Raw genomic sequence first — 27,298 nt, 5'->3', positions numbered from 1 at the left:
TCAAAAGCACCACCACTTTGGTGGGTCCGGGTTCCTGGGCTCCTTTTCTCGCGCCATTTTGGATTGGGGATTTTCTGTTCGGCGACGGCCGCCATTTTGGATTGGTCGCGCGCGCCAAGGGCTCACTGGAGAGCCTATTTAAGGCGGTCCTTTGAGGGGCGTCGCTCTTGACCATCTAGCACATTGCAGCGACTGCGCTGTTCCAGCGCTGTGTTATTTTAAGCTCTCCTCGTTTTGGTATTTGTGTTACTGTTTGCTTTAGAAATTACCCCTGCTTTTAAAATTCGCTATTTGCAGCTAGCGCCCCGCTCCCCTTACCGCATTTAAACGTGCACCTCTGTGCCTCAAAAGCACCACCACTTTGGTGGGTCCGGGTTCCTGGGCTCCTTTTCTCGCGCCATTTTGGATTGGGGATTGTCTGTTCGGCGACGGCCGCCATTTTGGATTGGTCGCGCGCGCCAAGGGCTCACTGGAGAGCCTATTTAAGGCGGTCCTTTGAGGGGCGTCGCTCTTGACCATCTAGCACATTGCAGCGACTGCGCTGTTCCAGCGCTGTGTTATTTTAAGCTCTCCTCGTTTTGGTATTTGTGTTACTGTTTGCTTTAGAAATTACCCCTGCTTTTAAAATTCGCTATTTGCAGCTAGCGCCCCGCTCCCCTTACCGCATTTAAACGTGCACCTCTGTGCCTCAAAAGCACCACCACTTTGGTGGGTCCGGGTTCCTGGGCTCCTTTTCTCGCGCCATTTTGGATTGGGGATTGTCTGTTCGGCGACGGCCGCCATTTTGGATTGGTCGCGCGCGCCAAGGGCTCACTGGAGAGCCTATTTAAAGTCGCTCCCCACGCGCAGCGGGACGCGCAGGTGGACGCCTTCGCTTAGCCTGAGTCGTGCCGGAGTCCTGCCCGTCTGCGCCCGTCAGCGTCCCGGAGGCGCCGGGGCGGCGGGGGACCCTGGTCTGACGAGGATGATCCACTATTCTTCGGCGACGCTCCGGGCCCTGCGCATTTCATCTTGCCTGTGTCACTCAGTCTTCCCTGGTCGGTACAAGGGTAAGCGACACTGTCCGGCCTGCGGCTGGTCGCCCACAAGGACGCTGGGCACCGCCCCTATGGGGGCCGAGGTGCATGCAAAGCATCTGTGTCTGTTACTCAATACAAGGTCGCTGGGAAAACATGCCCTGCACATCTATGATCTTTTGGTCAGGGACAATCCTCTTTGTCTACTCCTGACCGAAACTTGGCTAGGAGAGGCGTCCAACCCGGACGTCTTCACTGCGATCCCTCCAACCTATAACATCTTTCGCCAAGACAGAGCAAAGGGCAGGGGGGGCGGAGTCGCGGTGGTGGTTAGGAAGAACGTTTCTTGCTCTATTCTTCCCGTGAACTCCATCGGGGGCTCTGATTCCCTCGCTTTCATGCTTAAACTGTCTCCGAGCCAAGCGCTCAAGGGTCTGTTAGTTTACAGGCCTCCTGGTCCGGTGGGCTCCTTTTGGGGGGACTTACAGACAGCCATCTCGGAGCTGGCGCTGTCTGCACAGCACTGTTTGCTGGCAGGCGATTTCAATTTTCATCTAGATGTCATGGACGATTCGGATGGGGCAAAATTGCTGGATATCACATCACCGCTCGGTCTGGCACCGTTTGTGTCGGGGCCTACACATGAGAAAGGGCATACCCTTGATCAAGTGTTCTCCTCGGTCCCTATTGTCGACATTGAAACGCGCCCTGTGCTCTGGTCGGACCATAAGCTGATTGGGTTCTCTGTGCTAGAGATGGGACGGTCTGATATCTGCGCCCCCTTGGTGCCCAGATCGGCCTCGAGAGCATTACATAGAGTGACGCCAGCCATGTTAGAGCAGGCGCTCACGGAACACCTCTGCTCTCTCTCGGGAGATCCGGAAAGAGACACGGAGGCCCTGCAGCAATGGCTGACTGAGAGGTTGGACGACCTTGCTCCTAGGGTAACCCCCCGGTCCTCGGTGAAACGGCAATCTGCGCCCTGGTTCACAGAGGCGCTACGTATGGCTCGCAGCCTATGCAAGGTTGCTGAACGGGCCTGGCGCCATCAATACGATGGGGAGTCCAAACTTGCCTACCGGTCGGCGGTGAAGGCCTATCATCGCGATATTCTTGTTGCCAAGCGGGAATACCTCGCCAGGAGGATTGAGGCATCAGCGAACTCCTGCAAGGAGATCTTCACGATTGTGAAGGAGTTCACGTCTCCCTCCTCTTATTCACCCCCGCCTGTGTCACCCGATGCGTGGGCGCGTGATCTTGCCACCTTTTTCACTGACAAGATTAAGGCCATTCAGGCCTCCTTTTTGGAGAGCACGGTGGAGGCTTGTTGTGATCCCGGGGCAGGACTTGGAACACCGGCCACGTCTGTGGCTATCCTGGAGGACTTTCCATCTGTCTCCAGTGACATGTCCCGGACTCTGCTAGCCAGTCTTAAATCTGGATCCCCACTTGACCCCTGCCCCGCCAAATTTTTGGCTGGGATGGCGGCAGTGGTGAATCCCCTGGTCAACCCGATCCTCAATGCCTCCTTGAGCGAGGGGATTGTCCCACGCTCCTGGAAGAGGGCGATGGTGATCCCCCTCCTGAAAAAGCCTGGTCTTGATGCCGAGGTCTTGGCCAACTACAGGCCAATCTCACTTCTCCCGGCCTTGGCCAAGATCACCGAGAAACATGTTCATGGCGTCTTGTCGAACTTCTTGGAGTCTAACAATCTGCTCCACCCATCCCAATCCGGTTTCCGTCCGAATTTCAGTACGGAAACAGCGCTGGTGGAGGTCTCTGAGATCATCAGGGAGACCTTGGATGGGGGTGGCAAGGCCATGTTAGTCATGTTGGACCTGTCGGCGGCTTTCGACACCGTCCCCCATAAGGCGCTGCTCGCCAGGCTCTATGACATCGGCCTAAGGGGGACGGTGCTCAGATGGTTTACATCTTTCCTGGAGGGCCGCCGCCAGACGGTCTGGGTATCCCAGAGATCAGCTGAGATGCCGCCATTGGGTGTTGGGGTTCCACAGGGCTCTGTGTTGAGCCCGACATTATTTAACATCTTTATGTCCCCTCTGGCGGCTGTGGTTGAGGCCTACGGAGCCCAGATCGTGTCCTACGCTGATGACACACAACTCCTCTTCACTTGTGAAAAAGATCAGACATTTGTTGGGGAGAGAATCCGGGACTGCTTGGACAGGGTTTTCAGCTGGTTTCAGCTAAATTGTCTGAAGGCCAACTCCAGCAAGTCGGAGGTTCTATTCTTTGGCTGTGCCTCCGATCCCGAGTGGCGGCAGTGGTGGCCGGCTGCCATGTGTCCCCCGGCACAATCATCCTCGGTTGCCAAGAACCTGGGTGTTAAGCTCGACAACAAACTTTCTCTGAGAGCGCACATCCTTGGCCTGTCCGGCACCTGCTTCGGTATCCTCAGAATGCTCCGCAAGTTTCTTCCCCTACTGTCTGCGGAGCACAGACGGATTACGGTGCAGGCGCTTATCGGGTCTAGGCTTGATTACGCCAATGCCCTTTTTCTAGGCCTTCCGGATTACTTAGTCCAGCGTCTGCAGGTGGCACAGAACTCGGCAGCCCGGGCAATTTTCGGTCTGCATAGACGAGCACGGGCTTCTGTGTTGCTGCAGACGCTCCACTGGCTTCCAATTCGGAAGCGGATTGTCTTCAAATCTATGACCCTGATGCACAAGGCTCTTTTTGGCTCAGGTGCTGGATATCTGAAAAAAAGATTAGTTTTCTATCGCCCGGCTCGCTCACTGCGTTCAGAATCCCTTTTTACTGCCGTGGTTCCACGCGTGAGGAAGGCACGCACGGGGGGGCGCTCTTTCAGCCTCAAGGCCTCCCAGTTGTGGAATTCGCTTCCATTGGCACTGCGTAGCACCCCCAACCTGCTTCAATTTAGGAAGAATTTGAAGACGTGGCTTTTTAATCTCTCTGCTTAGACGGTTTTCTTTTTCCTTTTCTTTCGGGGTCTGCTTTTACCTGTTATGTTGATCTTACACTGTAAGTTGCCTGTGAAAAGCGCCGGGACACTCTTTTAGAGTAGCCGAGCGCTATAAAAATGCCTGATAACATAACATAACATAACACTGCCCTGCTCCAGTATGTCGATGATCTCCTGATCACAGCCCGTTCTGAACGTGCTTGCGAGCGAGCATCCCTTACAGTCTTGTATTTCCTAGCCGAGATGGGGCACAAGGTGTCCCCTTCTAAGCTTCAATTCTGTGTCCAGCAAGTGATCTACTTAGGCCACTTACTGTCCAAGTGGGGTAGGCAGTTGACACCTGACCGTATCCAGTTAATAGCGAGTCTTCCTCAGCCCAAGACCCAGAAGGAGGTACGTGCTTTTATTGGCCTTACTTCTTACTGCAGACAATGGATTCCTCAGTATGCATTTCTAGCCAAGCCACTGATACAGTTAACGACACAGGAGGCAGCCGTACCGACTGTCCTCCCTTGGACATCTGAACATACACTTAGTTTCAATGAGTTAAAGAAAGCCCTATGCCAAGCTCCAGTTCTAGCGACACCGAACTACAGTAAGCCTTTTACACTTTTTGTCACAGAACGTGAAGGTACAGCATTATCTGTTCTCACACAAGATCAAGCAGGACAATACAAGCCCTGTGCTTATTTTTCGAGCACATTAGATCCTGTAGCCCAGGCTCTGCCTGCGTGCCTCAAGTCAGTTGCAGCCACAGCCCTAGCTATCAGACAAAGTGATTCCATAGTCTTAGGACATACCTTGACAGTACAAGTTCCACATTCCGTGGAAGTTCTTTTAAACCGAACACAAACTCAGCACTTGACAATTGCACGTTTAACAGGTTATGAATTGACACTGTTCCAGCCACACATAGAAATCAGACGCTGCAACATCCTGAATCCTGCTACACTGTTACCATCAGTTACTTCGAATTCTGCCACACTTGACTGTGTGGAAGTAGCTAACATTACGACAAAGCCAAGACAAGATCTTACAGACACTCCGTTACCAGACCCCGACCTGACACTTTATGTGGATGGTTCATGTATGAGAACAAGTACAGGAGAACTAGTCGCCGCGTATGCAGTGACTACTGACACCGAAGTTATTGAGACACACCGTATTGACACCCTGTCCGCTCAAGCAGCAGAGCTAGTTGCTCTGACACAAGCCTGCATACACGCCAAGAACTTGAAAGTTAATGTTTACACAGATTCACGCTACGCATTTGGAGTTGTACACGACTTCGGAGTGCTCTGGCAAGAGAGAGGTTTCATGACTTCTCATGGAACCAAGATTCAGCATGGTCTCCTTATTCAAGCTCTGTTAGATGCCATACATTTACCGACATCTATCGCTATCATGAAGTGCAAAGCACATACGAAAGTTACTGACATTATTTCTCAAGGTAACGATTTAGCAGATCGCACAGCCAAGCTCACAGCACAGACTCTAGACATTCCAGTTAACATGACACACACTCCAGATCCGATTACATGTATGACAGTTAAGGACCCTACACAAGATGTCATGGATATCCAGTTACATGCTACTCCCGAAGAAATCAAGAAATGGTCCGAACAAGGAGGGGTCCAGACAGATCAAGGATGGTTAACGAAGGGTAGAGCCACATGGTTTCTCCCCGACTCTATGGTTCAAGTCATTATTAATACCGCACATAGTCCAGCACATTTAGGAGAAAAAGCTATGTTAGACAGTATCCAGAACATTTGGTTCAACAAGCATTTACGAGCTGCAGCCAAGCAGAAAGTCCGTACCTGTATGATATGTTGTCAGTTTAATCCAGGTAAAAGTGTCCCGGTGGAACAAGGTGGATTCCAGCCCCCTGACCACCCTTTTGAAGTCCTCCAGATGGATTATATTCAGATGGAGCGATGTCGAGGTTTCAAGTATGTTCTTGTAGTTGTATGCGCTTTGTCCAGGTGGACAGAAGCATATCCAGTCCCAGATTACACAGCCGCGACCACTGCCAAGCAGTTGGTTCGTGAGTTTTTCCCTCGTTATGGACTCCCTAGAGTCGAATATTCTGATAACGGTCAGCCATTCTCATCTGAACTCATGAAGCATGTTTCCCTTTTGTTAGGGTACCAGTGGAAGTTTCATTGTGTACGCCACCCTGAAGCAGCCGGTCTCGTAGAGAGACATAATCAGACTCTGAAAATCCGTATCGCCAAAGTATGCAAAGAGAAAGGTGTGGACTGGCTAGTAGCTCTGCCAGTCGCTTTATTTTATATGCGCATGGTCGCACATTCCAGATCAGGTCTGTCCCCGTATGAGGTCGTATTCGGCCGCCCCCCTAACATGTGGGGTACTCCTAGACCCCGAAGTATTACCGATGTTTCAAGTAATATGCTGACAGATTACCTAGCTTCCTTGATGTCTGCCCTCAACTCATGTCGTTCACAGGTTGCCGCCGCATTTCCAGACAATACCGAGGTGGCACCGCATGAAATCGTTCCAGGATCCATGGTGTTGGTGAGGAATTTTGACAGATCAAGTCCGCTGGAGCCTCGCTGGAAAGAGCCCCGACAGGTCCTCCTCACCACCCGTACAGCCGTGAAGTTGGAAGGTCGCAAAGGCTGGGTGCACCTTTCTCATGTAAAACAGTTTAATGGACTGAAACCCGTCTTAAAGAACATTTCCCAGGATTTGAAGGATTGCCAAAGCATTGTTCTCAAGGACTGTCCCGCAAAAGACATTGCTACAAACCCTCCCCTGTTAGAGAAAACTCCGCAACAGGAGTATAAACTCAAGTTAAGGTCTAGTAAAATAAGTCAGTCAGTTTGATTGTCTAAGTCCTCCCCTAGGTGAAACGGTTAGACTGTTTCTGACATGTATAAAATAGACCCCCATAGTGAGAGAGTTAGTCAAAACTCAATTCGATGTATCGTTTTTCTATGTTTCATATTGTTTCTCAGCATTATGATTTCCTGCACCAGTTATGCATTTTTCTTGTATTTCCCAGTTCTTCATGTAAATAAGTCTGCTAATGCTACAGTAGAGCACACGTTTAGTGATCTGCCTCCTCATGAACTCTCTTACCGCCTCGCTATGCGAAATAATTCCTTTATCCGCATGTTACATTACTCACACCAGACCAGCAATGCCACTAATTGTTGGGTGTGTGGTCGACTCCCCCCTTTCCAGATACCGAAGGGAGTTCTGCCACTTTTTCCTTATCCATTTTCACATAATGGTTCGTGTGGAGCATGGTCCACGTTAACGTCATCCTCAACAGATATGTCTTTTCTTAACAGTACATGTTTCCCAGACAAGCAAGGTCTCCCCCACAGAACAGGTTTAGATCTAGAAAATGAAGTGTATAATTTAGGTAATTATTCTTCGAATTTCATGGTCCTGAATGTTCAGTCTGATACTACTCCAGACTTACCTGCTATTTCAGTACTGCCAGTCAAAGGTGAATTATGTGTCCGAAATTATGGTTCCGTACATGTAGGACATAGTGATTGTACTACTATTGTCAAGTATAGTGACAGTGGGAAATCTATTTTCAAAGCTTCACGTCATTCTTATTTTATTTGTGGTCAAACTGCATATGTTCGTCTGCCCCTCGATTGGGAGGGAACCTGTTACATTGCCTTCCTACTGCCACCAGTTTTCCTAGCCCCACCTGATTATCATAGAAACACACATCTAGTACACATTAGACATAGAAGGGAGTCCCCAATTGTCGATTATACTGAAACTGCTCTAGAACAGTATACAGATTTCAACAGAGGTTTCTTTTTCTTTATAGGACCTATCCAGAATAGTAAGCTAATCCGTAGGTTAACCAGAACCCTCGAAGCTGTGGTAAATGAGACTGCCTCTGCTCTAGGTAACTTAACCGAAGAGCAATCTGCTATGAGATTTGTCGTTTTACAGAATCGTCTCGTCCTTGACGTCATACTGGCCGATAGGGGCGGGGCCTGTAGAGTCATCGGATCTAGTTGCTGCATTTTCATTCCAAATAACGCGCCGTCTGTTTATTCAGCTATAACCAGACTCCATAAAATTGCCCATCTGATACACCAAGATCCAGGCACCTGGACATGGTCCGGTTGGTTCTGGAATATAATTTCCGCATGGGGATGGAAAATATTGTCCTTCCTAGGTATTGCAGTAGCGATCATATTCAGCTGCTGTCTCTGTATACAATGTGGCCCTGCGATTTGCGGCATTTGTGCTACCTCTTGTATTCCTAATCCCAAACCCCGTTCTAAATCCCGTTCCAGGATAATTCGAGACGAGCAAATGATACTGTATGAAATGATAGACGGTATCATGAAAATTGATGTTTCCTGAAGGAAACGTAGTGACAAGGAGGGAATGTGGAAAAGTAAATTTTGCCATGTTCTGTGTCCCTACGCCTCCTCCATCATATGTTATGTGTGCATGATTAATATGCATATGTATTCCCCATGTTTGATTAAAGACGCAATTATAGTTGTGTCCACCTCTAGTATGCCAGTTTCCAGTTCTCGTGAATACTACGAATATCAGGCCTATGTAAAGTTACGTTGCCACGTTTCTCAGTGTGCACATTATTCCATTATAAAGTCCCCGTTTTTAGGCCTCAAAAGGGCCTGGACACCAGATTCAGCTCCTGTCTCCTGAAACCTCGCTGAGGAGCGATACAGCCCCCACCTGTATCCTCGACCCTTCACTTACTTCCTGCCTCACAGTGCCCGGTTCAGCCTGGCTCTGCCTCTGAGTCTGCCAAAAGTATGTTATAGTTCCAGTTATCAGTTCAGTCCTCCTTCTCTGCATTCCTAAGCTACTGAACCGCATCAATAGTTTCCGTCATTGTCTAGCCTTCACGTCTCCACGTTAGAGAAATACTGCATTTAATGGTCATTTCATATTCTTCATCACGTACTACATGTAGAATAATGCATGGTCCAGTCTTAGAATCAAGTTAGCCTTTCCCCTCCTGACTTCTAGTTTATATCAACATGTTCTCTAAACATCAGATACTAGATACTGTTTAGGTACATGTCGCCCTGACTCTCCAGACTTCAGTCTCTGCTCCTAGCACAGAGTTCATAGCCCCCAGCTTCTCCTAGTGATACGTCATTGATAGTTTGCGCGCACCATCAGGTTAGAGGTCCCGGCTCCTCAGGTAGCCCCCTCCATGGTTTCCGCCCCATTCATGACATATTCTGTTACGTTTGCATCACATGTCTATGTATACGCCCCGTTACACCTCTTTTCACCCTTATCTTTCGCGACTGCTACGCGTCACGCCTATTGCTCCACCCACTGCTACGCCTATTGCAATGTAATGCTATGTGTTTGCGTTATGTATATATGTTCATGCACTGTTATTAAAAAAGTCATCCTTTCCTTTGTCCCGATCCTGACATCAGCAGCGCTGCTGGGCCCTGCCATCCTATTCCTATGCAGGTTGTCCTGTTCCTGTCCTTTATGCTGTAATAAACCTGCGAAACTCCTACTACCTCGAATTTTGACTCTTATTTATTGAGCTATCTGTTATTCATTTATACATTCAAAAATAGGGTATTATTTATTTATTTACCACATAAGCTTGTTGTGAAGTTTCAAGAGTCTTGAGGAAAATGAAACTTCTTATCATTGACGAAGTAAGCATGGTTTCCAATGTCATGCTTGCCTTTGTGCATTTGAGAATGCAAGAAGTTCTCAAAACAGAGTATGATGTGTTATTTGGTGGCAAACACATCATTGTTTTTGGAGATCTTCTGCAGCTGACACCAGTGAAAGGACAACCTGTGTTCAAAATGCTCACGCATGAAGATACCAGGAAGTGCCTAGGGAGCATTGGCAACGTCAATATATGGTTAAACTTCAATTATGCTGAACTGCATGAAAATATGCGTCAGGCGAAGGATGAAGATTACAAGAATATTCTACAAGATGTTAGAATTGGAAAAGTGACCGAGCATGGGAAAGAAGCTTTACATGCACGATTACTGTCAAATTTATATCCAGAACAAGATGTTGTGCCTGAGAATATTTTTCAGAAAATTACTGAGAAGAAATCTGGAATATGTTTGATGCCAACTCTTGCAGAATGTGCCATCTTCAACAACAAAAGGTTGCATTTAGAAAACCAAGAGATTGTGAAACTGGAAGCTATTTACAGAGTAGAGCATATGGGATCAACAATTATTTTGTCTGAGAATTTGAATACAAAATTGGATTCATTAGAGAAGACTATATCTGAAACTGCAGGTTTTGAAAAGACTCTGAATGTGTGCTTAAACTGCCGTATAATTTTAAGAAGGAATTTACATGTTGAAAGAGGTCTGGTAAATGGATCAATGGGTAATGTTGTTGATTTTGTGAAATACAGAAATAGAGATGGAATTGAATTTTAAAAAATTAAATTTGATGGCATTGAGGAAGTACAGCTAATTGGTCGTTGTTCTGCTAGATTTTTGCTTGTAAAAGACTTATATGTTCGCCGTAAGCAGTTTCCTGTTTGCTTGGCATATGCGGTGACAATCCATAAATCGCAAGATTTAAGTGTAGACAGTGCATTGGTGAATATTGGCAGTTCTGTGTACAAGGAGGGTATGGCATATGTGGCATTGTCACGAGTTAGAACTTTATCGGGATTGTACTTGATTGAGTGTGATGTCACAAACATTTGTGCGGATCTAGATTGTGTTAAGGAATACAATAGGTTAAGAAGAGAGTATGCGCCACATTTGCCTCAATATCCTTTGTTTGAGAAACGTGTGGTAGGCCGGAAACGGAAACGAAGAAATGTGACCAATACTAGGGAGGTTGTAGCAAAAAGACGAAAAGTCGATGAACCTGAAATTATAAGCAGAAACAAAAAGGATTCTGTTGAAGATGTTGTTGGTTTTCAATTTGAAAACAGTTCTGGTGTCAACTGCTATGCTAATGTAGTGGTTAATGTTTTGTTTTCTCTAGAAAATGTAAAAGAAGAGATTGTGGTCAATTCTGATCAAAGATTTTGCAGTTTGTTAAATTCTGTGTTAGAGAAATGTAGGACTGATAGAACAAAAATAGAAAGTGTGTCTGAAATTCGAAATCTGTTAGACAGATGTTCAGGTCAAACACAATTCTCTCAAAATAGTCAGCAAGATTGTCAGGAGTTTTTAATGTATATGCTTGATGTATTGCATGCTGAAGGTGTAGATGTAGATCACCTGTTTGGGCTTTCTTATCAATGGCAGCATGACTGCGAGAACTGTAGGGTATCAAGTACTACTAGTGTAGACTCAGAAAGATTTATATATTTAACTTTGCCAGACAGTAAATCAGTCTCCTTTAATAAGCTAGTAAAAGCAGCTGATCACAACATGGAGTGTAGCCAATGTAAATCTGAAATGATGTCAACATTATTTATACGAACATATGGCCAGTATGTCATTTTAATGTTCCAACGATGTAGGCCTGATGGAACAAAATTGACAACTTTAATTTAAAATGTTGTGGCTTCGCAGTTGTCAATATCAGGAAGGACTTTTGTAACTGCAGCAATTATATATCATGACGGTCCTTCAATAACGTCAGGACATTACACAGCGTATTTAAAGTCTAGAAATGGCTGGTCATTCTGCAACGATTCTGTTTTAATTTTCAAAAAAAAATTGCCGTATGACCTTAAAAATTCTTACCTGGTGTTTTTAAAACCAATATTTTAGGGAAAGAATCTCGGGATGTGCTCTGAGGAATTTCAAGAGGTTCTAATGGCTCCTACACGATTTGGCCTTGAGGATAAGTGTAGTACAGAGACATAAGTTCTTACCATAACACTTGACGTCATGGAAAAATAACTGCACTTTGAATGAGTTCAGAAAAACTGTTTCTTTTTATAAGCTAATTCAACCAGCCAATCAAAACATGGAGTAGAGGGAATGTAAGTCTGCAATGCTGTCTACTGTTTTATATTGCTTTGTGATTAAAAGTGATGTAGAGAATTAAATAATTGTAGTAGTCATAGAGGTAGTGTAAGTCTGCTTCATAGTAAGCAGTATCAGTGTCATAGGAAATGTAGAACATGAGTGAGCAAGAAGGGGAAGATATTACTAGTCCAGGATTGTGAAAGTGATCTTGAACGTTTTCTTTCTGAAAGTTGCGGAAATAGAAAATGACGGGATTTGCTTACAAGAATTCCAAGAGTTATAAATGGCTCTTACATGATTTGGCCTTGTGGAAACGTGTGGTAGAGAGCGAGAATTCATCTATTGTATGTAACATATTTTTCAAAACGATGGAGGTTTTCTTTCAGAAAGTGGCGGGCTGAAAATAAAAACAGCACAACCGAGTGTAAGCTGTTCATAGGACATCCTTCGACGTCATGGAAAGTAAGTTACTTTTGAGGAGTTCTGATTTCTGATTGGTTATGTTATATGGGTTTTTAAACACAATCATTTTGATTGTGTTTTTTTTTCCCCGCTGTTATATGATGAATACCTTCAAGTCACTGTTTTAGGGAAATTTGATACATTCTGAGAACAGCAAAAATAAACCATTTAACATGTATAATTAATTCTGTACTGTTTGTATTTATGATGTACATGTAGAACTGTGTAGGAGGCATGGAGAAGGTGAGGCTTCTGTAAGTGTCAAAGTTGTTGCATACAGTGCTCACATTCTACGTAGTCTTTCATATGATAGACTACATTTCCACATTGAGATACCTAAGCAAAGGAAACACAGGTGATGTGATTGTTGAATGAGCAAAAAAAATTGCACGTTTTTCAATTATATTACCTGTGTTTCCTAACATTACACATCACTTTTTTTAGATGAGGTTTAGGCCTGTTCCAGGAGACAGATGAGGTCTGACATTTGTCCAAGAGTGCAGTGGACATGACTCACTTCGTTAGTAGGCCTGCACATGTATAATCTCCTCTATACTCTTCAACAAGCCTAAATTTCATCTGCAACCCTGAGTAGGACTTACCTGAAACAAATCTGTGGATAGGTTACACCTTATCAGCATCTAGAAACAATTATTTAAAATGTTAAGGGCAGTTTTATGAAGGCTGTGTGCCTCTTTTACGCCGCTGTTCCGTCACTTTTGTGTAAAAGATGCACCATGTTGCAAGATAGGCCTCAGTTCATTTCCAGCAAGATACCGTCAGTTTAAAATGTATATAATTAGGACTGTGTAGGGGGTATGGAGAAGCTGAGGCTTCAGTAAGTGTCAAAGTTGTTGCATGCAGTGTGTACTCTTTCATATGCTGGACTACATCTGCACAATGAGATACCTAACCAAAGGAAACACAAGTGATGTGATTGTGAAATGAGCAAAAGAAATTGCACGTTTTTCAAATACATTACCTGTGTTTCCTAACATTACGAATCACATTGTGCAGATGAAGTTTAGGCCTGTCCAGGGAAACAGAGGAAGTCTGAACTTTATTGGTTGGCCTGCACATGTATTATCTCCTCTGTACTCTTGAACAAGCCTAAATTTGATCTGCAACCCTGAGTAGGCCTCACCTGAAACAAACATCTGGATAGGACACACCTTATTGCCATCCTGAAACAATCATTTAAAATGTTAGGAACAGTTTTATGATGATTGTGCACCTCTTTTGCGCTGCCATTGCGTCACTTTTGTGAGACAACAGCAGTGCAAAAGATGCACCATGTTCCAAGATAGGCCTCACTTCATCTGCATCAAGATACTGTTAGTTTAAAATGTATATCTTTAGGACTGTGTAGGGGGCCTGGAGAAGCAGAAGCTTCTGTAAGTGTCAAAGTTGTTGAAAAACTGTTTGTCCTTCAATCTTTTCCCTTGTCTTTTCTAATTTTTAAATACATGTTTTAATATTTTTCAAATGTTTGTTATCTCTTTCACAGATTGAAAGTATAAAAATAACAAGTGAGTAAGTTAACGACAATTATAAGGCAAATGTTTTGTACTCTTTTCGTTACATTTCTATCACATTCACCTACTATTAGTTCCACAGCTTCATTTCTTTAACCCTCAGTTTCCTGCCTTTGCTACTTCCCTCATTCCTTTCTCTATTACCTACTTACTCTACTCCTTCCACTCCTTTTCTCAGTCCCTCTCTTCTCATAGTTCCTCACTCTTGTTCACTCACTCCGTCTCTATTACTCTTAGTGTCTTTGACTGATCACTCTTTCACTACTTGTTCATTATGCTTTCTCTGTGTAGTTGAAGCACACTAAGGGGCATATTATGAACACAGCCAATAAAATTATTAATGTTTTTATCGGCAGAAAACTGCTGCAAAAGTGGTTTTAGCTGCAGTTTTCTGCCGCAAAATCGGCTTTAGCGACACATTTCTGCCGATAAAAGCTGCAAAACTTTTATTGCCTATGTTGATAATATGGCCCTATGTTATTTACATTTCTTTGCTGTTTCAATTATTCTTTTTCTGTTACTTCTTCTTTTCTGCTTTCTGTTTTTTCTCTCTGTTATTCCACATGTTTTAATCTTATTTTGAACATTCACTCACATTCTCTAAGAAACTCTTCTTTGTTATTCTTCTACTCTCCTTTTTTTCTTTCACTTCCTTATCTATTTTGTTTTTCACAATTATATCCTCTTCCATCTTTTCTTCGGTAAATAAATCTATTAAACAGCATCTCTGGTTTAGTCCCTATAGCTGTCTTTCTTTTAACATTACTCTCTGTTTACTTCCCTTATACTTACTCTTCTTTTTTTTTGAAATTTTTTTTTGGTTTGCTCCCGGTTCGCGTACCGACGAGCGAACCGGGAAGCGAACCAAAAGAAATAGAGCTTGCCAGAGTGCTAAACATTCTAGCAATTTTTTTTATAAAGGGGAGGTAGTTCTGAAAAGAACTTTTTTTTTAATGTTTTTGTTGTTTTATATATTTTTTTTAATTTTCTGAAATTTTTTAGTTTTTTTGTATTTTTTGAACAATTTTATGTTTTTTTTGGTTTTTTTGGAGGGGAAACAACAAAAAACAGGCATTGGAAAGGGCTCAACAGGAGCAAAAAAAAAAATTTTTTGGGGGGCGTTTAGAGCACTTGTGATTTTCAAATGCTCTGTTTACTAAGTTAATGCTCATATTGGCACATGAGAGTAAGGTACCGCAATATATACAGACAATCTTCATGTGGACAAAGTTTTCCTGTATGTTTGGCACTGTTTCCCGTGCCTCTGGCCCCGACAGAGATATCTGTGTTGATGTCCTGGCCACAGGAGTTGGTGGGTTGTCCTGCAGGTCACGCATCTCTGCCCGGCTGTAATTTAGTGGATGCCACCTCTGCATGTGACTGTGCATAGTATAGTTGCCGTAACTATACTTCTTATATGTGACTCTAGATAAGTCCTCTTTGCATATGAGGCACGTCACATACCGAGCATTAACTTTTTTCTGTCCTTCAGGAAAAGAAAAAAACTGCCAAATGAAACTATTTTTATGATGAGATACCCGGGGCTCCTCTTGTAAAACTGTGGTGCCTGTATTTCCTCTTCCTCTTCTTGATCCTCTTCCTCCTCTGTGTTGGCAAGGAACTGTGGAGGTGGTCCTCTCTTCCTATGAGGAGGTGGTGGTGGTGGTGGGGGTCCACCAGCTGCAGCTACTAGTGAAGCCATTTTCCACTGAGCAAAATAGGTCTTCCTTTCACAAAGTTGAAAGTCAGAGTGAGAAAAAAGGTGGGGGCTTTCATCATTTGGGAAAAAAAAATAGTTCTAAACCAATGAAAAGTGTTATTTTTAGGTCACCTGACCTAGCCTTACATCATTAGGAAACCAAAAGTGAAATGAACCAATGAAAAGTTTTATTAACAAGTCACATGACCTGTCACGCTTATGTTACGCGCTGCGGAACGCGCCCCGGATCGCTTCCGGTTCGCGCTCCGGAGCACTTCCGGGTGCGCTAACGCGGCGCGTCATAAGACGCATTACGCGGCAACGCGATACGTCGCGCTTTCGCGACGCGCCCCGGATCGCTTCCGGGGAGCTGCGCTTCGCGCCTCAGTTCGCGTACCGGAGCACTTCCGGGTGCGCTAACGTGGCGCGTCATAAGACGCATTATGCGACAACGTGATACGTCGCGCTTCCGCGACGCGTCACGATGTTGATTTCTAACGCGGCAGTTGCGCAAACGGAACGTTTACCGGTTTGCGGACCGGGTCGCGGCATCAAATTGAGCTAACGGGAAGCTTCCCGGTTCGCGAATGGGAGCGAACAAAAAAAAATATTTTAAAAAAAATTATTAATAAACATATAAAATATATTTTTTGATTTAAAGAAGAATACATTTTACAGCTACAGATATTAGCTTTTAAAAAAGCAATGAAATTCACTGAAAAAACCATAGGTTATAGACCATATATAGTTAGGAATTAGCATTTACAAAACCTTGAAAATTCACTGAAAAAACCATAGGTTATAGACCATATATAGTTAGGAATTAGCATTTAAAAAACCTTTTTTTACTCACACAAAACCATTGAAATTCCATATATAGTTAGTAGTACTAACTATATATCGCGCACCCGCAATCCACTGCTGATCATGTCACATATTACATCATTCATGACATGGTCAGTGACATCACTGATGACATCACTGATGACATCTCAAATGACATCACTGATGACATCACTGATGACATCTCAAATGACATCACTGATGACATCACTGATGACATCTCAAATGACATCACTCATGACATCACTGATGACATCTCATTTGACATTACTGATCACATCACTGATGACATCATTCATGTGATAATATGATGAACCTCTTCAGACTCTTATATAACCTTAGATACACTCAGTGTAAACATACACTCACAGACTGTCACTCATCCATGGAGTTACTCACACACCTAGTCAGTCATGCAAAGAATCAATCACACCTCCATTTCCTCAACTATACAGTTATACACACCTTACTTATTCAAACATATACTAACACATATTTACTCTCTTATACAATCCCTGATACAAGTTCACAATGATCCATACAGCCACTCACACATTCACTGGCTCTTATGCATAGTTATTTATATATGTCAACTGTCACATGTACTGTGTTTTACATATGTACTTACTTTGACATGTAGCACTGAGATATCCATTCACTCACCAATACACTTATGCACACAGTCAACCGGCCATACAGTTGTTTCTATATGCACTTTTGAACCCATACATCTAGTGAATCAACTGCTCACACATGTATGCACAGAGCCATACACCTCTCAACCACCAACACACACACTCAGTCTCCCATACAAATACTTGGGCAACCAATCAATAACCCATATAGTTAATCATATAGCTAATGATCAACGCATGCAGCAGTTTACTGAACAACAGACATAATGATGCACAAATTAAGACAGTTTAGTCAGTAACCCATGCACTCTGTGAGACACATTTAATCACTCACTCATACAGTCAGTCATGCACCTACTAAATCCTTCATCCAGACACTTATAAATCCACTCATTATTCAATTTGTAAGACATATTTTAACTTTACAGAATTATACAGTCACTGGATGTAGTCATCAGTGATGTCATCAGTGATGTCATTTGAGATGTCATCAGTGATGTCATCAGTGATGTCACTGACCATGTCATGAATGATATAATATGTGACATGATCAGCAGTGGATTGCGGGTGCGCGATATATAGTTAGTACTACTAACTATATATGGAATTTCAATGGTTTTGTGTGAGTAAAAAAAGGTTTTTTAAATGCTAATTCCTAACTATATATGGTCTATAACCTATGGTTTTTTCAGTGAATATATATATATATATATATATATGAACATACGTGGAAAAATATAAATAAACTAATATTTTAAATATTAATATAATTTAAAAAAAGGTAAATAACATATTATCAAATATATGTATACATATTTAACTCTACCCAAAACAGATTATATTAAAAAAGGTAACCAATTTAAATTAAAATGAAAAGTAAAAACATTTTTTTACAAATCTACAAACGAAAAATATTGACATTTTAAAATATTATTATAATAAATCAGTTATATAAATTACAACATAAAATAAATGACTAAAACAAAAAAATACATATACATTTCCCACTACATTAAAAAAACAATGTTGTACTATATAAATATAGAAATAAGTACTCCCACACAACACACCAATAAATATTATAATTAACAAAAAAATAATTAATAGTCCCACTCCAGCCAGTGCAACAGTAGGAAAAGTGTTGGATTGCGGAGGGAAACATTTAATATTCCCACTCCAGTCAGTGTAATAGAAGAAGACTGTTGGATTATGAAGGGATAAACTTACAATTCCCACTCCAGTCAGTACAACATTAAAAACAAATAAAATATCTTAAACAAAATGAAAATATTAAAAAATAAAATGTATATTGAATAAAAAATACTAATATATTTAATATAAAATGTAAAATAGATTTACTTCCCACCCATCCCCCTACAAAACCCAGAACCCACATCAAAATTAAAAAAGACTTCCTTACACAATTAAACATAAACAATATTTGTTTAATTGCTAAATATTTATGACATACTAAATATAAATTCATTAAAATAAATTAACTTCCCACCCTGTACCCATATAATCCTCACATACCCCGCATAAAATGTAACTAAAAAACAATTAACACAATTAAATTTATTAATTTACAATTGAATAATTATTAGTGTTTAACAAGTAATTAACAAATAAAATAAAATGATTTATTCCCCATCGTATAAAACCCAGAACCCTAACCTAAAAAACATGTAAACAATTAACATTATCAATTAATACTAATTAACAATTATTAAAAAATAAATTACTTATTACCCTTTATTCCTATAAACCCCACACCTAAAATAATTAATTATACAATTAGCATAATTGTCAATTAATCAATTCATGTTAATACCTAAATATTAATAAATAAAAAATACATTCCTTCCCACCCATTAACCCTATAACCCCGCAGCCCGCACCTAAAAATAAAAAAATTACACACTTAACAATAAATTATCAATTAATTAATTACTATTAATTGACAACTAATTAATTAAAAATAAATTACTTTCCACCCTTCACCCGTATAAACACCACAACCCTTTAAAATTTACATGAAAAAATTAACACAATTAACAAACTCAAATATCAACAAAATAATATTAATTAAAAAATAATCATGAATTTATTATAATTAAATTACTTCCCACCCTATACCCCTATACACCCACAGACCACTTCAGAACTAAAAAACACATTTTAATTAAATAAAATGTTATAACTACTAAAAATTCAACTAATATAGTAAGAAACAAACAATAATTAAACAAAAATATTATGTCATACATTTAAAATATATACTAAAACAATAATTAAAAAACGGTATTTTAATCAACTATATTTTCACAAATGATATTAATGACTCTTATATTTTAATAATCAATATTACTTACCCTAAAATCGATATTCTTGACAACGATATTCTTGTACTCAATATTTCCATTCCACAATATTTTTCACTAGATATTATGATTCATTCGACATTTTTGACTTGATATTCTGTCCCACCACCTTTCGCAGGAACAGGGCAGGGTCTTGCACCTGAACCTGCACACTCTCCACCTACATGCATGAAGACTGAGCAGCAACAGCTGAGGGTATTTGATCTCTCTTCTAAAGTGTGTGATATTATCTTGGCAGCCTTCAGTTCCCCCATGGAAAATGATTTACACCTACTGATGGTACAAATTTGTAGCTTGTGGTGTGGTACCATACCTGTTGATCCTCTGTCTACACCCTTGTCTGAAGTCCTTTTGTTTGCTTTATCTTTTGCCTGGCAAGGCCTTGCTCTGAGCACAGTTAAAGGGTACCTTTTTGCCATTCCAGCCTTACTGTGGTTGCTGGAAAAGCCTTTCCTGTTCAGGTCCCCTGTTGCGAATCTTTACCTAAAAGGTTTACAACACGTTTACTCCTACGTCCTTTATTCCGCCCTATGTGAGCTAAATTTAGTTCTCACCTTTCTCATGTGTTCACCAGTTGAGCCTATGCACAGCTTCCTTCTCATACTGGTGACCATCAAAACACTCTTTCTTGTGGCAATAACATCTGACTGCAGGGTTAGTGAGTTGTAGGCTCTTTTAGTTCATCCTGGTTCACAACCTTTTTCTCAGGCAATTTGGTCCTTAGGACCTGTACCACTTGTTTAACAAAGGCGATTACCCCTTTTCATATCCGGCAGACCATCACATTGCCTACCTTTTTTGCTCCCCCCCCCCTCATCCCAAAAAGGAAGACAAGGGATTCCGCCTTTTGGACCCAATAAGGGTGCTATCATTTTTCATTGATTATACCAAGAACTTACAGGTGGATGATCAATTCTTTGTTGGCTTTTCAGGTATGAAGAAAGGCAAGGCAGTTCACAAAGGACCCATCTCTAGATGGATCATCCTCTCTACACCATGGCCAAGAAGCAACACCATAAGGGCAAGCAGGCTCATTCAACAAGATCTAAGTCTGGAACCACTGTGTTAGCAAGAGGAGTCCCTGTTCTGAACGTCTGTCAAGCAGCCATGTAGGCATCACTGCACACTTTTGTCAAACATTACAGCTTAGACAGTCAGGTCCAGCGAGATGTGCATTTTGCCCGTTCGGTCCTCCAGGACTTTTTAATAAAACAGTCAGCAGACCCACCTCTGGGGAGATATTGCTTTGGTATCTATTCTATGGTAAGGAATCTGTGGCTAGAAGTCTTTATCAGATAAACTAGTCACTTACCTTCAGTAATGCCTTTCTGGTACAGACTATCTAGCTGCAGATTCCGTACAGGTTCTACCATCCTCCCTGTTCTGCGAACTGTGTATCTAACACTTAAGAGATCCTTTTGGACCACATACTGGCACGCTAGTCATTTCTTTTCAGTTTGGTCTGTGCTTGTGGTGCGGAAAAACAGTCAAGAACTGAGGCCAGCATGCTAGAGTGGGGATTATTTAGTCACCCCGCATGTCACTTCCCTCATGGATGATGGTGTTGATTCCACACAGAGCGAACAACACCACCTACAGGTGCGCATGGGGACTGCTAAAGTTTTTTAGGATTCAGTCTGACACCTGGGGATTATTTTAATGTAAGGAATCTGCGGCTAGTTAGAGTCTCTACTAGGTAAGGCATTACCGAGGGTAAGTTACTTGTGCAACAGTTTGTATCTGAATTTTATATCACAATTCAAGCCCAATTCACATTCATCAGGAGCTTCTACAGTACAATGCATCACATCATTCAGTGCTCCTCTTATGCAAAAAACCCAGTGATCCCTATATGAAGTTTAGTGACCTTTGATGAGCAGCACCTGACATGCCCATGTGGCACAACAAAGTTACAGTGTTCCCCTAAGGCACATCGCTGCATGCTACTCTAGATCACACCACCTAGTTCTCCTCTCAGTTGCCTCTCAAGCAAAGCTTTGCTGTACATCCCCTTCTGCTCACCTGCTGTGACCCTCTACTGCACTGCTGCACATCCCACGACTCCCGTGATGTATCCTACTTTGTCTCCAATGCCCATCATGCAATGCTTTGCTGATGCACTTCTTTAGCTGCATAGTTATGTGGGTTTATAGGATTACTTACGGCTATTGGTCTCTTTGCATTGACCCCAGTAAATGTACTTGTGTCTGTGTAATTTCAAACGTATGTCAGTCAGGGTTGTATTGACCTATAGGGCAACCAGGGAATGCCCAATGGGTTGGTCTGACATGTCAGTGCGTGGGCTGATTATTATGGTCTGGCGTGACACCGCTGCTGTCAACAGACAATTATGTGAGAATTACTAGAGAGGGGCTTTGGCTCCTCCCATGTGTTGGGAGCCAGGAGTGCATGTTTTGGTTGGACAGAAGTTGTGTGCTTCAACAAAAAAGTGCTTGCCCTCAAGATAGTTGTGATCATTTTGTTGATTTATCCAGAAGCCTCAGTTGGACTTTCAGTGGCCCACACAATATTGTAATGCTATTAAAGTGTCTTAGATAACTAGATAATTGATGTTGTTGTACTCTGGCAGCACCACAGATGGGAGGAGAGCAGTCTTTAATCTACATGGATGTTTAGGTCTGGCTTGACAATGCAACTTTCACATGACCTTTTAACCAAACCCTTGAATTATTTCACTGTCCTTTGCTTCTACACAAATACATATTAATTGACATGCTATTTACTTGTAATGCTTCACATTACCATACGGCATTCTATTAAGACAGACATTTTGACATTTCCAATGCTTGTTTTGTTGATTGTGGACCTGTTTTGTGGTCTGCTGGGCCGGTTTTTACTTTTGATTTCTCTGATGACATACATTGCCTGTAGTAAGCTCAAATCCATGCAATCTTGCACACCATGCGACACACTTACACAGTGTGTCTTTACAAGTTCAAAAGTGCTCCAATTTACAAACCTGGGCCACATTCTTTACCGATCTAATTTATTAATGGGGAGGGGTCAATTTTGTTTTGATGCCTGTGCCTATATTTTTCTCAGTTTGACCCTGATGTCATATGAACTTGAAGAAAATGATTTACATATGTTGGTCTATGGGCGTGTGCCTACTCTATGAGTGCATGTATGTCATGAGTCTCTCTGTATGAACAATTCAAAAATCAAACCTAATCTATTTGTCAATGCTTGTCCTCAAACAGCTTTTTGATAAATTAATGAAAAACAGGAAGGAAGATTGTTTCAAACATCAATGAGTTAATTCAGATTTGTCTTTTTATTGGTTCCCCAGGTGTGGAATAATTGCCGCTATCGCAACTGGGACTACCCATACCTTTCTTTGCAATGGAATGGAGGGCCGTTATGTGAACGTCGTTGTACGAAGCCGAAAGGAGTACCTCACACTTTGTGAAGTACAGGTCTTTGCTGATCAGGAACCAGAAGAGATGGCCAATAAAGGGATTTATTAAAATCCCTATTAGCTATATTCAATGAAACGTACACAGAAAATTGCATATTAGTGAGTTATTGAATCAATGTATTGAATACACATGAGTTGTTCTGCAATTGCTGAAAAAACAGCTAATTCAAATTACCTCATTAAAATATTTGCTATTCATTTCTATATTCTTCATTTTTCTTAATTTAATTCAAACATATGTTGAAATGTTTCTTTCAGTTAAAGGGTTAAAGTTATTAGATGTATTCTGTAATGCATGTATTCGTAATATAACCACAAACTGAATAAGGAAATTGTTAGAAAACTGAGACACTGAAACACTACTTTTTCAGTGGCTATACTAGATGGCAATACATGTTAACAGAATCACAGCCTATTTGTCTTGTCCTGTATGTGAGAAAATGCACCTTTTAGAGTGCCACTCCCTTTTCTACTGTTTTATTTTATTGTTCGTTTTTAGACTCTGCACACTGGGATACTGCTGTCCAGAGCTTATGGTCTGACCCACAGAAAGTGTCAAATTGGCTAAGCCCTCATTGGCATAATATTAACTCTCCTGAAAGGCAATAGTTTGTGTAGCCCACAATTGTCCCATGGCATGGAAAGTAAAATCGAATGCAGAACTATTTTACTATCCAGTTGTGTGATCATGCAAACATGACTTCAGGTTTACTACTGAAGCCTGGCTACTGAAATTTAAAAAACTGCAGCCCATCCAGTCAAAATATCCGTTTGGCAGGAGAAACCCTTCTTTTTTAGTATTAATAAGTCACCTTTATGTAGCCCATGTAGCACACCAGGCAGGTTACATGGTAATTAAATGAAGCACAGGTACCACATTATCATGGCCTTACTGTGACTAGCACCCAAAAGCAATTTTCCCTGTTTGGAGGCTGGCAGCCACATAGGGAAACACTAAGAACATATTAAATATTCATTCTCCTATCTCCAGTTAGTGACCAGCTAAATAAATGATAGAACAACTTTTTTATATTTATTAAAAGTTCACTTAATCGTGACGTTTTATTCCCACATTCCTACATTTCAGAGATTAAATCCAAAGGAGAGACCAAGGTCCCAGTCCACAGTGACCACAGATCATTGGTGCTTTGTGCGTCTTGGCACTATTTTTACTTAAATCTTCTACAATTCATATCTCTGGATCACCTGATTGGATTTTTGTCATTTTGATCATAAAATAATACACTATTTTTCTTATGTTGTGTTTTTTTACTTTTTAACTGTTTTGGTATTCCTAAATGCTTTACATATTTTATCTAAGTAGAGCATGCCTGCTCTGTGTTATTGCTACCATGGATTGAGTTCAGGTTTAAAGTACTGAAATCCTTTAACTTGACCTAACAAGATAGAAATTATATTACTTGTGGTGGACTACCATCAGCCTCAATTAATAAGTCCCTTTCTTACTTTTCACACTTTATTACACTTTATATGTATGCATTTGTGTGGGTCTCTGTATAACATATACTGACTTATTTATTTATGTGACTTATATAGCGCCTGAATCACCCCGTGCATGGTATCTCTGTGCTGAGACTGCTTGTGGCCATACCGAGGAGGACTAGAACAATTCAGTTTTCAGAAGTTTCCTGAAGGCTAGGAAATTTGTGCACTGGCGCATCTGTATAGGGAGTTGATTCCAGTACCGGGGGGCTAGGTGGGAGAAAACTTTGCCTCCCATGCATGCCAGTTTGACACAGGGAGTACAGAGAAGTGATTGATGGCTAAACCTAAGGGTCCTGGCTGGTGTGTATCTGACCAACTTTTGGGATAGATAGCTGGGGCCCATGTTGTGTAATGATTTGTACACCATGCAGCAGATTTTGAACTTGATTCTCTTTTTTATTGGGAGCCAGTGGAGTCTGCGGAGATGTGGAGCAGATGGTGTTCTGGGAGGGGCGTTGCTCACTAGACGGGCAGCAGTGATCTGAACTGTCCGACATTCATATAGGGATTTTTCCTTAGCAGAGATCAGCAGGGCATTGCAGTAATCCAGGCGACTGATAATCAGTGCCTGGATTAGTGTTTTTCGGGTAACTGATGGCAGTAAGGGAAGAACCCTTCGGAGAATGCCAAGAGTATGAAAGAAAGTCCTGGCTGTGATGTTTACGTGTTCCTCTAGCGTTAAATGCTGATCAATTCGCAGTCCTAGGTTTTTCACTGTCTGCTTTGGGGGGCGGGGCCGGTCCTAATTTCAAACAAATATCCTGCCAGAGACATCAACATATAATACAACTTATATTTTCAAAGCTCTAGTAGCAGTACAGAGGAATTGGCCTAACATGAGTAATCCTGCACAGACCCTTATATTGTCTTCATACCCGGCTAAGCCCCTGCTCAGGGTGACTCATATTAAGGAAAAGTAACTTTTAGAAAGTTACCCTGTCCTGATGCTCCTGGAGGGTAATTTTCATTTGCAATCCAGCTGTAGCCCAGTGTGAAAACTGCCCCCACAACAGAGACAAAGGCTTGGGTGGTGAGAGGTGTTGTGTGCCTAAGGCAGGAAGACCAGTTGGGGCAGCTACCAGCAATTCGGAGGGATTGGCCTGACATGGGTAATCCTGCACCAACTCGCCCTCTGGTGCCACATATATTGTCTTCATACCTGGCTAAGTCCACCTCCCTCATGGGGACTCTGCCCCAGCCCGACAGGACAGATTGAGACATCTACTCAACATCTGCATAACTCCCCATTTGTATAGTTGCTCTTTCTTTATGCTGACATGCCTCTCGCAAATGCATGTGTGACTCTGCCTGAGACCTACTAGTTTGCAGAGACACTCATCTTAAATGGCTGGCTGCACCCTAGCCAGCAAGTATTCGAGAAGGAAGAGAAGAGACCAATGTCTCTTTCTCCAACCCACCCTCTCATCACATGGTCTAATATTTTCCTCAAAGATTGATCACACGGAAGACCCAAGTATTCTAGAGGGGTGCTGTTCTTTGTACATGGGGATTACATTCATTGCATACTTTTTGGAGACTTGCACAACATGCATAAAACCAATAAAGCTTGCTACGGGTATTTTACTTAGAAAAAAGTTCACAACTTTGTATGTGCTACGGATTGGAGACCCATACCTCAGAGAATACAGTCAGCCTAATATTCATTTTAATTTTAATATTTGCCAATACTAATATTACTATTTAAAAAAGGTGGCAGCCACTCAAAAAAAGGCCAGTTCACATGACAGAATTCATCATTGAGCTGTAATGAACCTATATAATGGCATTCTTCATCTGGTCAGGTCTTCCCACAGCCTGTAGCAGAGGCCTGTTTTCAAGGTCCACAGACAGTGATATTGAAGTTATATCTCATTAAGATAGGGAGTGTATTATGAGCTCATCAGGTTTAGAGGAAAAACCTAGAAGTGGAAAGAAGAACAGTTACATACAAACTTACCCACCAATAACCATTTAGAAATCTTTGTGCAGAATAATGCAGAAATGTGCAGAGCACCTTCACACTTCTCTGGGTTTTGATGAACTTGCTTTCATTGTTGGACTCACATTCTTGGGAAGGAATATTATTGGCCTGGTTTAAAGCTTGAAGGTCAGTGCTCCGTCAGTCTCAGTTAACGGAGTGCATTATCTCTGCAATCCTGACAGTCTGTTGTCTCCCAAATTTAGAGATGGCCGTTCACCAATCAGTCACCTCTGTACATTGAAAGGGACCATCGTCAATTTACAAATAGTTTGGTGAATTACTGCCATCGGTTTTGATGCCATCCACCAGACTTTAAAAACAGTTGTCTTTTAGAAACAAACTCCCAAAGCAGGTGTCAATGAGGGGGCAACACCACATTTCTTTTACCCATGATAGTCGAATCAAGGGAGCCTCTCTGAAGAGCTCTGATAGGACAATAACACGTCAAGTTCAAAGGTAACTCTTTCCTTTGTTTAGTCCACATGTTCCTGATCGAAGGATTCATTAATCAGGGGTAAGAGAAACATCAATTCACTCCCTGAGAAGAAAACAACAAATGACAACAACTGAGTCAATTACTAATTATTTTACTTCTGTGATGTGGGCTATTAACACTGAATTCAGCTGGAGGAGGTTAGGGTACACACTGTTAAAAAACAATTGCATCAACTGTCTTTCGAACCACAGGTTATATTCACATGTCACAACACGGAGTGCATGAGGATACCAGAAGATCCAGGCATTGATATAGGAAACTCCAGGAATGAAGAAGGGGGAGTCAAGAAAGATCACAAATAATTAATAGATGGAACCCTTGTGTAATACTTGACCCTCCAGCAGATATTTCAGAAAGCAACCACCACACTACCCAACTCATTCCCACTTAAAAAGAAAAGACTCTCTGTACTTCTATGGTGCCAAAACCCAGAAATGTTGTA

General features: G+C 41.9%; 1 protein-coding gene across 1 annotated transcript in view; it reads left to right on the top strand.

The window, feature by feature from the left end:
- LOC144762003 (fucolectin-4-like) overlaps window positions 1–23,039 on the top strand; it is a 474,150-nt gene extending 451,111 nt beyond the window's left edge. The window contains exon 4 of the mRNA XM_078647167.1: window positions 22,745–23,039. Within this exon, the coding sequence (XP_078503293.1) occupies window positions 22,745–22,922 (178 nt within the window). The 3' untranslated portion in view covers window positions 22,923–23,039. The remainder of the gene's footprint in view (window positions 1–22,744) is intronic.
- Window positions 23,040–27,298: the final 4,259 nt, after the last annotated feature.

The sequence above is a fragment of the Lissotriton helveticus genome, chromosome 6 (assembly GCF_964261635.1).
Source record: "Lissotriton helveticus chromosome 6, aLisHel1.1, whole genome shotgun sequence".
Classification (NCBI taxonomy): domain Eukaryota; kingdom Metazoa; phylum Chordata; class Amphibia; order Caudata; family Salamandridae; genus Lissotriton; species Lissotriton helveticus.
Note: the sequence above shows the minus strand (reverse complement) of the source record. Positions and strands in the feature narration are given on the sequence as shown.